Below are 16,104 nucleotides of genomic sequence, written 5' to 3' on the forward strand. Positions count from 1 at the left end.
ACAACGATATATACTGGTTCCCCTCACAATCCGAGAGTACTCCAGTCCCCTTTCAAACACGAAAGAGATTTCACTATAGTTAGAATGATTGTACAAGCCTATGCTTACTATCTAACCTATAGGGTGATCAAATGTTCTTAACACCTTTAAGATCAAGCAACACTAATGTGAATGAAGAACAATCCTCTTCAAACACAACACTTACTTCCAACAATCATGGATAGTAAGGAAAAATATTCTTTTAAATTTATACAAGAGTTTAAGATGAAATATGTAGAGCAATATCAATCTTGGATTGATCTTCTTCTTCAAGTAAACAATTCTCAATAGGTATATAAGTATGAACACTAGTGTTCACAATGAATGTATGAAACTTAGAATGATTTCTCAATGAAAATGTGTATGATAAGTTTCACTAAAAATTCTGGTTGGTATGAACACTTGAAGATATTGAAAGATGAAGAGATTTTATGCTTATGAATTGTTAATGAAGAAGGTGAATAATGAATATGAAAGATGTAGAATATATAGTGTGTTAAACACCCTTTTGAAAGGTCATTTTTCCATGAAGCAATGCAATGATTAAGTGGAAAGAATATAATTTCGTATGGGTGAAAACATGCAATGGAAAAACACACTGGTTCAGTAGGAACCGGTTCCTGTCTGGGATAACCCGGTTCCTGCTGAACGTTACAGCAGAAAATTTGAAATTTTGAACATGGGAACCAGTTCCCAGCTAGGGACAACCTGGTTTCTAGTAGTAAACCACAGAATTGAAGAAATGCTGTAAGCTGGAACCCGGTTCCCATAAAGGGAGGAACTGGTTCCTGAAAACTTTTCTTAGGTTTTAACTTATGAAAGAGGTTTCAAAGGATTAAAATGACATGAAATTTTGTAGTATATTATGCGATGCATGTGGAATATATTTGTGAACATTTATATATCAAAATGAGAATTATTTATACCTTTGACGCTTTAGCTTGATATAATACTTCACAATTCTTCAAAACTTGATATTCTTTTTTAACATCCTTTATGAAAGTTGATATCCACATTGTCTTCATCAAAACCAAGTATGACTGAGAGGCTTGCAATTACATCAAACACCTTGACTCGAATCAAAATTTACACTTTAATCGAATCTAGCACTTATGCATCACCTCTGCTTGATTTTATTCGAATTATACTTTTTCACATTTCCATTTTGTCTCTATTTGAATTGATTCAAATAAGAATTAACACTTGATTTGAATCATGGGGTCTTTGATTTGAATCATACTTTTCTCTTGATTTAAATCAAATGAAAAATGGGTCAAAATCTTTTTTCTTTCTCATTCCACTTCACTTGCTCGTTTTACTCTAATCATGAAATGTTATTGATTCAAATCTAACTAACTTTTTCCATCCATTTTTGTACTTAATCTCAATAACATATATATAAAATCCTTTTTGTCATCATTTTTCATGTGTGAAGTTCATAATCAACATTGTGATTTTCTATGAAACTAACACCCTCTCACTTTTGAAAAGTTCAAAAACCCTTGCAACAAATTTCTTTCATCTTCAACCTCTAGTTTGATTTCAAAATCTTTATAATGAGAGATTTTTAATTGATTGAGTGAGACGTCTGAAACTAATCATTCTTGAAGATTTGTTTTAGATTTTCAGGTAGCTTGCAAGATTGAGATTGTTGTCATTTATTATTTGGAAGGCTACAGATAAGGTGGAGTTCTTCTCAAATCTTCAAACAGCTCATCATTCAAAGAATCAATAAGATCATGGGGTGATTTCTACACACAAAGTCTTGGGGAAGATTGGTGATACTGGAAGATCAAGAATCGTGAATTCAGTAAAGATTATGCGTAAGAGTTTGACATTATGATATATACAAGTCAAAACCCAGATAAAATATTTACTTTTCTCAGCATTATTGTAGATAAGTGGTTCTATGAACTCTTACGATATTTTTCAAAATAAAAAGGAAAAAAACAGGCTCCAATGGGAAACCATTGAAGAGTGCAGTAGGTAAAGCGAGGACGAACGCTGAAGCATTATGAATCCTGATGTCCTCTCTCTCTCTCTCCCTCTCTCTCTCTCGCATTTAATTTTCATAGGATATTGCATACTTAGGTTTTCAATTCTTAGCCTAGTTTTTCGTTTACTTAATTAGTAGCGATTTATTACGTAAAGTTAGATTTTGGTAGAATTGGTGCCTAATAGAGCTTTAGTGGTGATTAAATTCTGAGAAACGGTTGAGGTTAATTTTTTTGAAATTGAATTACTATATAAGCACATCTCGTGAAGTATGCAACTAAATTAATTGATTACCTTTCTGTATCATCATTAAACCATCTTTGGTATTTATGAAGTGATTAAGTGTTAACGTGATCAAGTTTCAATACAAAGTATAATTTTCATATTTTCTCTCTAAATCATCTGCGCTCATTTTGTTTAGTCTATTCGACCCACCTCTAGACCGATCTACGAAAAGAGTATTTTTGTTTCCTTTATCGTTCTTCCTCGGGAGCTTTTTTTAACGTTGAATTAAACTCAAAGGATTTTGTTCGTCGATATTGGTTTTTCAGGATGGACAAATCCTTCTCCTAATCTCAAAGTTTACACTTTCTTTTTGCTCGTGCTCCCCTGCATCAGGGCTTCAAATATAGAGATCACTCGATCATTCTTACTTCATTATATGTGCATCAGTTATGTTCACAATATTTTTACCATGATGGTAGTATCAACTTCGACTAAGAAGGCTGGTAAGGATATCTCATGAGGCTATGTGGATCATTGCATGCTAGGGATTGTCTCCGCTTTTGTTATCAAATGTCTTTTGATCAAGTTTTGATGGACGTAGGTCCCACGATTGATCTGGGGTTGTTTCCCCTGGATGAAGAAAAGAGGATCTGTAGTCGATATGATGGATGTGATATCTCTTTTCACAAATTCTTTTTCTCAGTCACATGTTATCTTATTCGCTTTAACAAATTTGAAGTCAATGTATTAAATCATTTGTTGATTTCCCCTTCATTGTTTCATCTAGTAAGGTAACCATTCGTTAAAGTCTTCTAGCACTGGTGCGAGTATAAAGGAGGTAAGTCGGCCGTGACACTATTCTTCCATCTTTTCAAGGTTCAAAACAACTCCAATTATGCAAATGGATCTGGTTTGCTTTCCTTGAGGCAACATATCTGTTACTTTGAAGCTTATTCTAACAACACGAAGGAATTTGATGATCGTTTTTACCTAGTTACTTCTCTGACTGAGGAAGTGCATGCGAAGATCTTCCACTTTGAACCCGATCCTTCCTCTATTAGTTCAGACATCTTCCATAAGTAATGGACTCAAAGCCACTACTTGATATGGCATGAGTCATATGCTTACAAGGAAGGAGACCTCTCCTTAGAGAAATTATACTTGAATATTAGTTGGTGTTTTTTTAAGGAGTTTGGCTATCAGTGGTGCTTTACAAACTAGTCGAAGAAGTGCATTCAGATCTGCTGGCTAGCAGATGCTAAATTAAAAGAGGAAACAAAGATAGTTTTTGGTGTGTGGCAACAGGACCTTATTTTTTGTATTTAATTCTTTTGAACCTTTTTTAATGTCTCTTTTCTGAAAGCCCACATACCAAAGATGCCATGAAGAGCAAGAATTTCATGTGGTTTGAATTCTGAGTACCCCTTCTGCTAGGGGATTTTCGACTTCAAATACACCTTGGAACGCCTTCTAGTCTTGTAATTGGGTGGGCCATTACTCATCTTGCTTGAGTGGAAGTATGGGAATCTCTCGCTGAAATTGTGATGGATGAAGTCTTATTATCTTCCCAACAAGATGGTGAGGGAAGGTTGGGACTCTCCTCGGAGTTGGAAGAAATTCAAATGAAGAAGTATCCTCAAAAGTGTCCTCGGCTTAGAACTATATGAGGGCATTCTTCGGTTCAAGTGGAGTCGAATCCGACATTGATAGCTTGTTTTGACCCAGGAGCGCGTAAAGAATTTTGGTTTTCAGTTTATTATGAAGATTTTACTTATTTCTCTGGTGTTTCTAAGAAATCTTGGCAAAGATAATGGGCCGCTTTCGCTTTACATCACCGAGCTTCAACTCTTTTTGGCGTTCTGAACTTTAAGCTCTGCCCTGATCCTGGTGAATCCCCAGAGTCCAATTCACCTAAACTTTTGCCACTTGACCATAAAAAAATTATATGTTTTTAAAAATATTTTGATGAAAATCTATTTCAAGTATCTTTTCATTTTTAATGATTGTTTTTTTAAATTTCTATTAACAAAACTTATAATAAAATGATGAAACATCAAAAATATTTTAACCAAATTTAAGCCTTCTTAAAAAAATGTCCTTTTGAAGAATTTATAAAAATTTGAAATGCTTTGAATTTTTTAGTAATCCAATATAGTTTCTTTGCAAACCTAATATTTCTAGGCAACTAGAACAAAGCTAACCAAGAGAAACCCCATCAACCCTAAGGGTGTGTTTGGTTCGGGGTAGATGGAGGGGAGGGGAGGGGATGGGAGGGAATCTTTTTAATTAAATGTGTTTGGTTCAAATTTTATGAGGGGAGGGGAGGGAAGGGGAGGAGAGCAAAACCCCTCCAAAACACACTTTTTGCGTTCCTCCAAATCGGAGGGATTTAGAGGGGAGGCGAGGGAATCTCAACTTTAATATTTTAAAAATTATTATAATTACCGTAATATCCTCAGTTTAATTTTAATATTTTTTTAATTATTCAATTCTTTTGTATTATTGTTCTTTTCTGTGTGATTTTTCTCGATTGCTTATATCAACTTATTATAACTATTCTCCACCTTCAAATTATTTTAAATTTTTTGTCCTTAATATAAATCATAATCATTTCAAATTTTTGATTTTTTTATAACTCTTTTATGTTTATTTATGTTTTTTTTTTCTAATTTTGTTATGTATCCTATCATATTTTCTTTTATATCAAATTTTAAAATTTTCATTTTAATTTATTTATTTATTTTTATTAAAAAATTTAAACCATTTATATCTAATAATAAATTATTTTATGTATTTTATGTGTTAGATAATTCATTACAATTTCAAAGTTGTTATCAACATATAGTTTAATTTGTTTTTGAACATTTTATTCGAATTAAGTGAACTCAATTTTGTAACGTTATGTAGTAAATTATAACTTTTTAGTCACTGAATATTAGAAATTTTACTAACAAAAAATATGTATAGATTTTTCACATTTGAATATCATATTGTATCACTTATATAAGATAATAAGGTTAAAAATGTAAATTAGTAGTAAAACCCCTCCCCTCCCCTCCCCTCCTGAACCAAACATATTTTTAATTAAAATCCCCCCCTTCCCCTCCCCTCCCCTCCCCTCGTTTGAACCAAACACCCATCTGATTAAAAAAATCCCCTCACCTCCCCTCCCCTTCTCTCCCCTCCATTAAAATCCCTCCCCTCCCCTCCCCTTCATTTGAACCAAACACACCCTAACTCATACACACACAGTTCAATCCTTTTCTTATGCGACATCTCCATTCCGAATTGCTTTCTTTCACCACAAACCATCTTCCTTTTTCCGCAAAACTTCAAAAGCTGTCGATCACTGAGGTACTTTCTCTCTTTTTTTCATTCTTTAGCTTGAAGTGTGGCTATGAAAAGGAAAGAGGACTCCATTCCTTTAGCTAAGAGCTAAAGAAAACGCTGATGGGGAAGAAAGTCAAGAACTTGGCCCTTCTTTTGCGGATCTTCCATTAACAATTACCTCCAACATTTTGCAACGACCTCCCATCAAGTCTATTTTAGTTTGTAAATGTGTCTGTAAAACTTGGAACACATTGGTTTTAGATCCATACTATTTTACTAAACCGCTCTATCAGGTGTATATCCGTTTGGTTTTTGGATTGTGACACTTTGCCAAAGGGCTCCTTGAGGTATCACTGTATGGTTTTCTCATTCTAACATGCGATTGAAACTAGCAGTCTCAAGAATTATGTAGCTTCTCTTATAACAATTTTTTTTTTTGAAGTTTTTATATCTTAAGGTTAAGATGTTTCATCAATATATTGGTAATAGAATTAAGTTATGTTTATAGCTTATATTTTAGTTTATATTTGAATCTTCTATAAGTGCAAAATAGTTAAGAGAGTAAAAACCAGGGATGTCAATTTGTATCTGATAATGAGAATTTCCGTGGAGATTATCTGTTCGGAGCTCTGAAGTTGGGGATTTTTTCCTCCATGAGGACGGGAATGAACGGAAAAGTTCTCCTGATGACACTTTGAGGTGGGGATTGAAAAAGTATCATCCGCCACGCGGATTCCCCGACCCCGAACATATTATTTAAATTTTATATTTTATATATTATTTAATATATAATTATATCTATAATTCAACATGTTTTTTATTAAAAAATATATTAATGTATTAGAAAATGAAAAGTCATTAGTGGATTGATCATTTTTGTTTTGTTTTATTGTATAATGTATTATTTCACTACTTTAATTACCAAACTCTATAAAAGTGCATCCAATACATACAATGTACATGTTGTATTGGTCACCTCGTATTTTGGTAAACTTCGCTAGTCTCTTTTTAAAGGTTACTTGCGAGATCGACCAGAGAATCTCAGAACAATGCTCTCGTTTGCAAGAGTTTTTGTGAGAAGTTCTTCTATCTTAACTACGAAAACAAGGGTGTTCGACACGGCGTCTAACACATTTAGAATGATATTTTTTGTAAACGGACTTGGTGAAAATCAAACCAAAAATAAAACAAAGGAAAACGACAAAAGTAAAAGATAAATGACATAACATTTAAAGTTTTTTGCAGAAAAGTAGATGGTTCAAACATACATAGCCCTTGCTTGGCTCATTTCGCTCGTTCGCTTGGATACTCTGAGTGTAACAGCGTGCGAGCATTTATAAAATTGTGAACATCTAAAACTATGTACAAAGTTCTTTATTTATAATGCATAAAAATAACTACTTTGGGGAGGTTGTCGACCTCCTCAAGAACCCCACGTTCTTCTCCTCAACTTCTACCCCACGCTTCCACGTTCTTTATCCAAGTGTTATTTCCCTCCAAAACTTTTGTCTGCGTGGAATATGTTCTATTTGAATTCTTTGGGCCTTTTGCTCATCTCTTTGACTTTTAAGTACTTATGGGCCTAATAAGCTATGTTGCCTTTTGGTTCTTAGTCGACCAACTGTGGTTCGACTTGAGGATCTTTCTCCCATAACGCTTTTCCTTTCTTTTGGCTGGATTTTTGCTTAGGTCGAAAATCTCAACCAACAAATTGCCCCCCAAAATGTCCCTTTTGACTGGAAGAAGAAACAGACATTTTCAATTGTCGCCCCTAGTGCCTACTGACGTCATTTTAATTATTACTTCCCTTTCATTAGATTCATAGCGCACGCGACCACTTCCTTACTTTCTAGCTTCAACTCTTGAGGATCATCGTGGGTCCTAGTCTTTACCAACTTCCTCAAACGTTTGCAATTCACCTGACACGTGCTTGCCCATGAACCATAACTTTCTTTATTCCCTTTCAAATGTTTGGGCTTTTGATGGTATAAATACCCACTTCACTCCTCCAGTTTTCTTTTTCACGATCCCTTTGCATTTTTCAGTATTCTCGTATTCCTTTAACCTTCCCCAAAAACGACTCTTTGTTCGTTCGAAGTTCTTAATTTCGTTCCAACAATCCCAACTTTCAATGGCCTCTTATCAATAAGGTGCTGACATCCTCTTAAACCCTGACGATGTTTCCTTGGCATCCGATACAACATTGATCCAAGGTTTAGGTCCACAACCATTTGTATTGAAACCTTCATTGGCTCGCAATGGCAAGATGGGTGCTTCCCGTTCACAGGTTCTCCTTCCCTTTACCCTCAAGAAAGAGGCTTACGCCTTTTTAGGACCTGTCCCAGATGAAGAAAGAGAGGTTAGAAAAATGGAGAAATTTTTTCCCGTTCATCCAAAAACTAGGGCTCCCATTTTCAAGAAGAATGTTATTGATCTGAGCCCTTCTTATAAAACTAACAAAATTTTTCGTTCTATTCCCGCTGCCAGCCAAGATTACCTTTCTTGGTTTACTAAGATTGAGTAAGTGAAGGTCTCTTCAACTTGCTCCAACTCTCATCTATCGGCCTTTCTTATTGTCCTAACTTTCTAGTCTCTTCCATGTACTTTTGGGAAGGATCGACCAACAGCTTCCACTTTCCTTGTGGCATGCTCACCCCCACTTTGTTTGATATTGCCGCCATTACCAGTCTGCGCCCTACCGGTGACTCCTTCATGCCTAGTGTTGCTGATGAGGACGTTATTTAATTTGACAAAGATATTGCTGGCTTTGGCAAGTATATTAAGCGTTTTCATAACAAGCTGGAGGATTCGGTTTCCGACAAAGAACACATTGCTTTCTTGGCCCTATGGCTCTCAAAATACGTGTTCTGCTGTCGCTCCTTGAAGGTGGCTAAAAGTTTCATCTCCCTGGCCCACCAGCTTCATCAAGGGCACAACATTTGCTTAAGTGAGCTAATCCTAGGCTCAATATATGAGTTTCTGAGTAAAGGGGTTCACTCAATGACTCCTAACCCCAACAAGCCTAATGCTAACTTCCTTCTTGCTGGCCCCTTTTGGTTGCTCCAATTATGATTGAATGATACTTTCAACCACAACTTGCAACTTGAGCTCCCTGTGGCACAAAAATTGCTTTCGACAGCCGCACCACTGAAGGTCGTCGACTTGCTGCTATGAAACATAAAGATCAGAATATCTCAATGGATGTTGCCCTGAGAAAATACCTGTTACTCTTTCTAGGTGCAATCCATTTTCTCCTGACCTAGCACCGTTTGCTTACAGGCGATGTGGGCCAGAATGGTTTACTAGGGCCTTTCCTCCCGCAAACCCTTAACTGCTTTCCGAGTCGAAGAGCATTTGGCAAGCTTTCTTGACTCCAAGGCTGATTGCCCTTAGGCTACATCTTGAGAAAGAGGTAAAACTTCTTTGTTATCAGCCCAATTTAGTAGCGAGGCAGTTCGGCTTGTGTCAACCAGTGCCTCGTTGTTTCTACAAGCCTACTAACACCATGGTCGTGTGGCATGCCAATCTTTCTAAGGAAGAATGTACTACCCTCTTGGAGCGTTATGAGGCTGATGCTCCTCACATGGATCCTCTGGGATTCAACCCTTTGTTCTACACATCGAAAGAGTTCCATGGCTGGTGGACCTTCGTCTATCGGGAGCAATATGGCTCTTTCCAGCATTTTTAGGATCGATTGGAGGCATCGTTTGCGATCATGAAGCAACAATTTCAACAAGGTACGTCTTCGCTTGTTAATGAGGATGGACAATCGACTCTTCCTATCCTTCTTTCTCGTCTCTTAACCCTCTGCATCGCTTCCTCATTCTCCAGCAATTACTCATAGAAAGCGTGCCAGGAATGCCATCGATGACGCTACTACCTCTGCGCCAGCTGTCAAGGTTCTTTTCTTCTCATTTGTGCCTTTTAAGTTGTCCCTCTTTTCTCTCAAATCGGTCGTCTGGTAAACCTACTCAATCATTTTCTTTGTAGGTCATAGAGGATGAGAATGACATTGTTCCTTCTCTTGAATCTACTTTGAAAAGGCGCAGGAACTCCAGGAATAAAAAAAAAATTGGTTGGGGAAATTCCTCCTCCTTCTTCTGCTATTTCCAGTAAAAAACAGAAGAAAAACAAGGAGCCGCTAAGAGACTGTGATTATATCTTATAAGGTGGTAATAATGTGTAATTATTGTATAAAATATAATCAATGTGGTAGGAGGAACTCCAACATGGTTGAATGTTGGAGTTGATGCTAACATTTTTTTAGAACAGCTTATAAGATATAATCACAGTCCAAAAACACTCTTTAAAGATTTCAAATAAAAATATAATTTTTAAAAAAAATTAAGTATTTCAATTTTTAATTTATTGAATATACACATTTCTAAAAAATAGATTTACTTTTTCAATCGCACTCGCATTTCTTTAAAGATAATGTCATGCTAATGACAGCCCCAAAGGAACTGCCATATTGGAGTATAGTTCAAAATGAAAGGGTTTATCTACATGAACCTAAAAAGAATCGACCAAAAACATTTATAGTTTGAAGGACTCAAGAAAATCTACTTAAAGTAATTCCTCATATTCCAAGTCGTGTCTTACCTAACAATGCTATCAAAAAAGAAAAATAATGTTGAGGTGTAGAATGTAGGTTTGAAATATTTATTTTTCTTGATTATGCATCTAATGTTGTGTTTAGAATCATAACAATTTTGATTCATTTTGTTACTTAAGATTACAATAGTTCATCTATCCGTTGCTTATTCAACTAAATCATCAAATGACCAAGACCATCAAAGGACACATCAAGATTCTAATAAAAACAAGCCAAAAAAAAAAAAACAAACAAAAGGGAGCCTATTAAACATCAAAGGTCTGCAAAGACAGCAATGCCACAAAATCTTAGCTTCTTTGTATAAAAAGCCAAATCCTCTAAAACCAATTAAGAAAAACTTATACAAGAGCACAAGACAGGCTAATCTCCAGACATCCAAATAGTTAATCCCAAAGTAAGTTGCAGGTGAATTCTTGTGTTACCTGTCACTTTTGTTAATCCTGTAAACCACATTAGTCCAAACAAAAGGTTTTACCTTATAGGGAGCATAAGATTTCCATCTGGGTTCGTCCAAAAGATTATTTTGGACACAACTGAAAATAAGACATAAAGTGGAAGAAACCAGATGAGGCAAATACAGGAAGTATTTTATCGGGATTAGAATAATAAGAAAGTAAAAGTACAAGAGACAGACTCCAACTCACTAACTTCTCATGATTATGCAACTTAACAAAAAAGTGAAAATTTGAAGAGAAAATAGGTAGAAATGATGAGTGAAACTTGCACACAAGCGTATTAACTAGGGACTGGAAAAGAATACATAGAAAAAGCAATGGAAAGAGAAAAGTTAAATAAATGCTCTCCCAGAATTGAATTTGAGAATATGTGAGGATATTTGAGAACATGTGAGAAAATTTCAACTACTTTTAGACCTCTCTACTCCAGGACATATGAAGTCTAAAAGTAGTTGAAATTTGAGAGACAATCAGAGAATTTGCATGATGCAAACCAAAAATTCTTTGAGTAACTTGATGTCATACAGAGGAAGACAGTAAAGGAAAATGCCAATGCTACTTAGCTAACCAAGCAATAATCCTAGATGTCAAACTATGTAGCTCCGACACTTCACACTAAAGTTGTATCCGGTATCTCACACCAACACCCATATATTCAATCATTTTCATGTTCTCGAATTATTCGCAGTGTCAATGTAACCTGCCTGGTGTCCTGTTAACTATGTTAACACTTGATAGATGCCAAATGACTAAGACCATCATTGTCAACCTTGCAAATCGTGAGTACAAAAACTGATGGGAGGCAACTAAGACAAATTTTTTCTTGTTCATATATACTTCTCTATGTGCATTCTCTATTTCCGACCCTCCATCTACATTGGTTACTCATTTCTGAGCAACTGGTTACTCATTTCAGAGCAACGTTGGCTGAACTCATGTGGTTTTGTGCAAACTTGCACTAACCGTGAGTTGAAGCCAATTCAGCAACATACAACACTGAAGTTTCCCGAAAAGGCTTATGCATTTTTGTTCATTGATGACTCACTAAAGTATACTGCTAAACAAAAGTTAATGGTTTGTGTCCAACACCAAGAGTTAATGGTTGCAATTCTTTAGGGTTCCTTAGTTGTATAAGAATTCGATTACTGCTAAATATTCAGAAATTCTCATCCACCCAAATACACCAAACTTGGAAAAATCATTATAATGAGTCAGGAAAAGTTCTTTCTAACTAAATGTTCTAGAATCTTGATAAAAAAACATAATTTACATTCAGAATATGGAACAAGGTTGTGTCTTCTTTAAGGCACCTATTTTGCTGAGAAACAAGTTGTTACCTAATAAATTTTACATGATATTGGGAGCTGAATCTAGAATAGATAAATGAAATGGGAAGGGATTAGAATTACATGATGACTTGCATGAAAACATGATGCAACCTGCAAGATCACTCTTGGTGAATGTTTTGTATAGCTGCATTGATACTTTTAAAATCATATTCCATGATCTTCATCCAATTCTCAAAGTCTCCAATTTCCTATGAGTTCAAATGATGTTAACTGAAGTTATGCACATTTTTACAAAACAAATAACAAATTAAGCACAGTCTGCATAATGAACACTTGACTTTGACCATTAACCGAGCACTACAGAGAAAAAACACCACATACAGAATATACTATGATAATATAAACAAAATTCAATAAAGAGACGCTGCAAATTAATATTCTCTGTATTTTTATTCTAGCTCGTATGATTGTGCACAACCAATCTCTCAATAAAGGATCCTTGGTAATAAACAATGTATCTGGGTTTCTGAGGCGCAAGATCGATGCCTATTTCTATTATCATTCCTGCATCATCCTTGAAAATTCAATAACCTTAAGCAAATTAACATGAACATGTGTACAGGGAATAGAACTAAACCCCTTGGTAATAAATCACAATGAATATTTGAAGAGAAAAAATCTCTTTGCTGAGGTTTATTTATCGACCCAATTGAAATCCCAGACCATTCAAGAAAGCAGGCATGTAAATCACGGTTTTAAATGTGCACCATAACTTGCAACAAACAACAATTATAATCAATTACAAATCAAATTCAGTACAATAACCCAAAAATGGCACAACAACAATCATAATCAAAATTGTTTTTGTTACATTTTCTTTTTGATCCACACAACTATCCTCGATGAAATTCACATGTATTCTCCCTCCAGGGGCAATCATGTTCAAGGCCAACAAATCAACAGCAGTAAACCTCTCCTCAAGGAATTTATTTTTGGAGAAAGGATCTAACTAGGGACCTCTCATTATAGAATATATCTATACACAATCTCAAACCTAACATACTTCCGTTCAGGTTTTAAAAAAAAAAAGGTTTGTGAGCATGATTTCGGCTCTGACATTAAGATTTTTGGAGTCCCCGCGACAACAATTGATATTGTATCAGCCATAATTGACTGCGATCTTCTACAATATCAAAGTTCATGACCGTGACAATTATTGCAATTTGCAACGGCTAATAAAAAAACCTTGTTTTGACTAGGCTTACACATTTAGTTATCCACAAAATAATTATTCTAGAACATTATTGAAATCAGTTGAGAGCCCAACATCAGATGAGATATCACCTCAAACATGTTTATAAATGCGAGACATCCCTTACATTTCAAATCAGTTTTGTAGGTTCGAATTAACCTCAACCCAAATTTAAAATAGTATAAGAAATCATCTAATATCCGTTGAGCCACCTACTATAAACCACTAGGGCCATGCTTCAAAAATCCACTTATGGGCGTAAGACATTGTGTTGATATTGATAATCCCGCATTGCATGGGATACCACAAACAACAACCAAGTCGTATCCCAATAAGCGGGGTCGGGTGATCAACTACATGTATCAAACAACGTCATAATATTCCATCAAATACCACGCTTCTACCCAACTCATTAATCTCAAGATCTCTTTTAATAGTTTCTCTAATAGTTATTCTAAGTATTCATCTACCTCTAGCGGTTTAACTACCCTTCATCTGATCAACTTTCCTAACTAACATAACTCACATGTCTTCTCTCTCTACTTGTACAAACCACATAACTCTAGTTTCCACACAAAACTACGATGCAAAATTACAGAGAATCCCATGATTGAGGCATAAATGAAATACCCAAAAATGTAAAGAAAAAAAGCAAGTACCTTGATAGCTGTGTTGAGGGAATGAGTAGCATTAAGCCACTGATCCGTTTGTTTGGTAAACCTAGTAATGGTACCAGCAAGAGCACGAATTTCAAGCTCAATTCTCTTTTGGTAAATGAAAGAATCTTGAACACCACCATTCACAGCTTCCACCAATAGATCCGAAACGCGTTCCGCTTTCCTAATCGCGTCTTTCTTCGATTTCTCTGCTTCCAACAAATCACAATACCCAAATGAAAAAACGAACACTTTTGATATAAAAATCGAATTTTGAAAGAGGAAAAGGGAAAAAAAACCGGATTGATTTGCAAGTATGAGAGATTTGTGATGGTGAAGTTGAATCAAATTGTGTAATGAAGCTTCCAATCCCTTTGAATTTGCGTGCATTTTAACATCGCGTTCTTCCATTCACACCGGCTTTCAAGTGAACGATGTAATTTAGAGTATAGATATGGTTTTGCACTTTTGCTTGAATTGAAATTTTAAGGGATTTTTTAAAGAAGAAAAAAAAAAGTTATGATGAATTGAGGTCTTAAGGAATTTTAATTAAAAAATAAAGTTAATATAGAAAAATATCAATTGTTAATGTTTTAATAATCAAAATGGATGTTTTGACAATCCAATATTATAAATAAGTTCTAAATATATTGTAGGCATGTTTGGCCAATCAATTCTAATCATATAGATCGTTGAACGATTAAAAAAAAACTCAAATGAAGTTATGAAACAGTAGGTTGAGAGTTTGGTTGGTAAGACTTTAAAAAGAGTTTTTAGTTTTTAGTTTTTTAGCTCACATTAATGAAAAAATTCTGTTTGGTAACTCTTTTTTAGTTTTTAGTTTGTAGTTTTTTTATTAGTTTTTAGTTTTTCTTTCAAAAGCTATTTGAAGTAGCTTTTGAGCTTGTAGCTTTTAGCCCGTGGCTTTTTCTTCCATTTATATCCTTATTATTTTAATAAAATATATTATTACTTTTATTAATTAAAATGTCCTTTTATGTCATTTTGTATCTATCAGTTAATAAAATAACTAATTAACCAAACACTCGTGTTAGCTTATCAGCTATCAACTACCAGCTACAAGCTACAAGCTACCAGCTATCAGCTACAAGCTATTAACTATCAGCTATCAGCTAGTTTTACCAAACAGAGCCTGACATGAATGTTGTTATAGGTCACTCCCAATGATCACATGTCAAGACCCAATAGCAAGTGCTACGAAGGAAACCACATGGAACATGTACGACCTCACTCAAGTTCAAAACACCTCATTTCGATCTCTTGTCAACTCCCCATAGTTAGATCTAATCAAATGATGATATGCTCAAGACGTTGGATCAAGCAGAAGCAATTATAACCGCTCTTTCTATATAAAGCTCCACACTTTGAGATTTAGGTATTCTACTCATTCTCACACTCAAGTTACTTCTCACACACTCACTAACTTAGGCGTTGGAGTGATGACCTTATAGGTCCACCTTACCCCCTCTATCAAAAGCACGTTCCACCGTACAAATCAGATTTGTGAGACAACATGAACATCGAGTGTTACTCGATCGACCGCACAACGCAAAATCGTCATTACGATAGTTTCAAAAGTCGAAGTTCGCGATCTCACGATGGAGATTCGGATCCTTCCTACGGTCAAAGACAAACCTATCCTAGTTACTTCTCCTCTTGCTCCTCCACTACAAGATCATGTCCCTTCGAAAATCAATCAAGGCATATTCCAAGTCCTCTCGATTTTTCGATCTTTTCAGCAACCACTCCAAGGCTAGGCCTTGACACAACCTTTACCGGGAGTAATGATTCAATGACATAAGATGTTTCATAACCTCTTATAGTTGTATGAAAGTGGCTAACGATCTGCTTAACAGTGTCTATAACTTGGTGCAACAACAAACCTCACACTCTTTGACTAAAAGAGTACTCCAAATCAAAGAAAATTTGCAATATGCTCCTCCTAGGACCATTTCGTACACAGGGAAGCCTCGTACAACGAGTAGGCAGTTGAAGTAAGATTGATCTTTGTTGACACCATCTCTCTAGGAAAAGCATTCCCTATATCCATAAATCACACGTGATGTCAAGAACACCATACCCCACCACACGAGTCTGAGGGAAGAGTGGGTAGTCACACTCTTCTGAAGACCCATTGCCCCCACCGCTCGTTGTTGCACTACTCCTAAAGAGATGAGAGGTATGTAGATATATGTGCTTGCAGTTAAAATGTATATAACAATACAAA

General features: G+C 35.5%; 1 protein-coding gene across 1 annotated transcript; it reads right to left on the reverse strand.

Moving 5' to 3' along the window:
• Positions 1-11,785: 11,785 nt before the first annotated feature.
• Positions 11,786-14,373, reverse strand: LOC131620815 (biogenesis of lysosome-related organelles complex 1 subunit 1). The gene is made up of 3 exons (XM_058891986.1): positions 14,156-14,373; positions 13,860-14,065; positions 11,786-12,196 (listed from the first exon to the last, which is right to left on the reverse strand). Exons 1-3 carry the CDS (start codon positions 14,265-14,267, stop codon positions 12,107-12,109), a joined length of 408 nt encoding a protein of 135 aa, XP_058747969.1. The 5' UTR covers positions 14,268-14,373; the 3' UTR covers positions 11,786-12,106.
• Between the last annotated feature and the right edge of the window lie 1,731 nt (positions 14,374-16,104).

This window comes from Vicia villosa, linkage group LG7 (assembly GCF_029867415.1).
Source record: "Vicia villosa cultivar HV-30 ecotype Madison, WI linkage group LG7, Vvil1.0, whole genome shotgun sequence".
Lineage (NCBI taxonomy): Eukaryota > Viridiplantae > Streptophyta > Magnoliopsida > Fabales > Fabaceae > Vicia > Vicia villosa.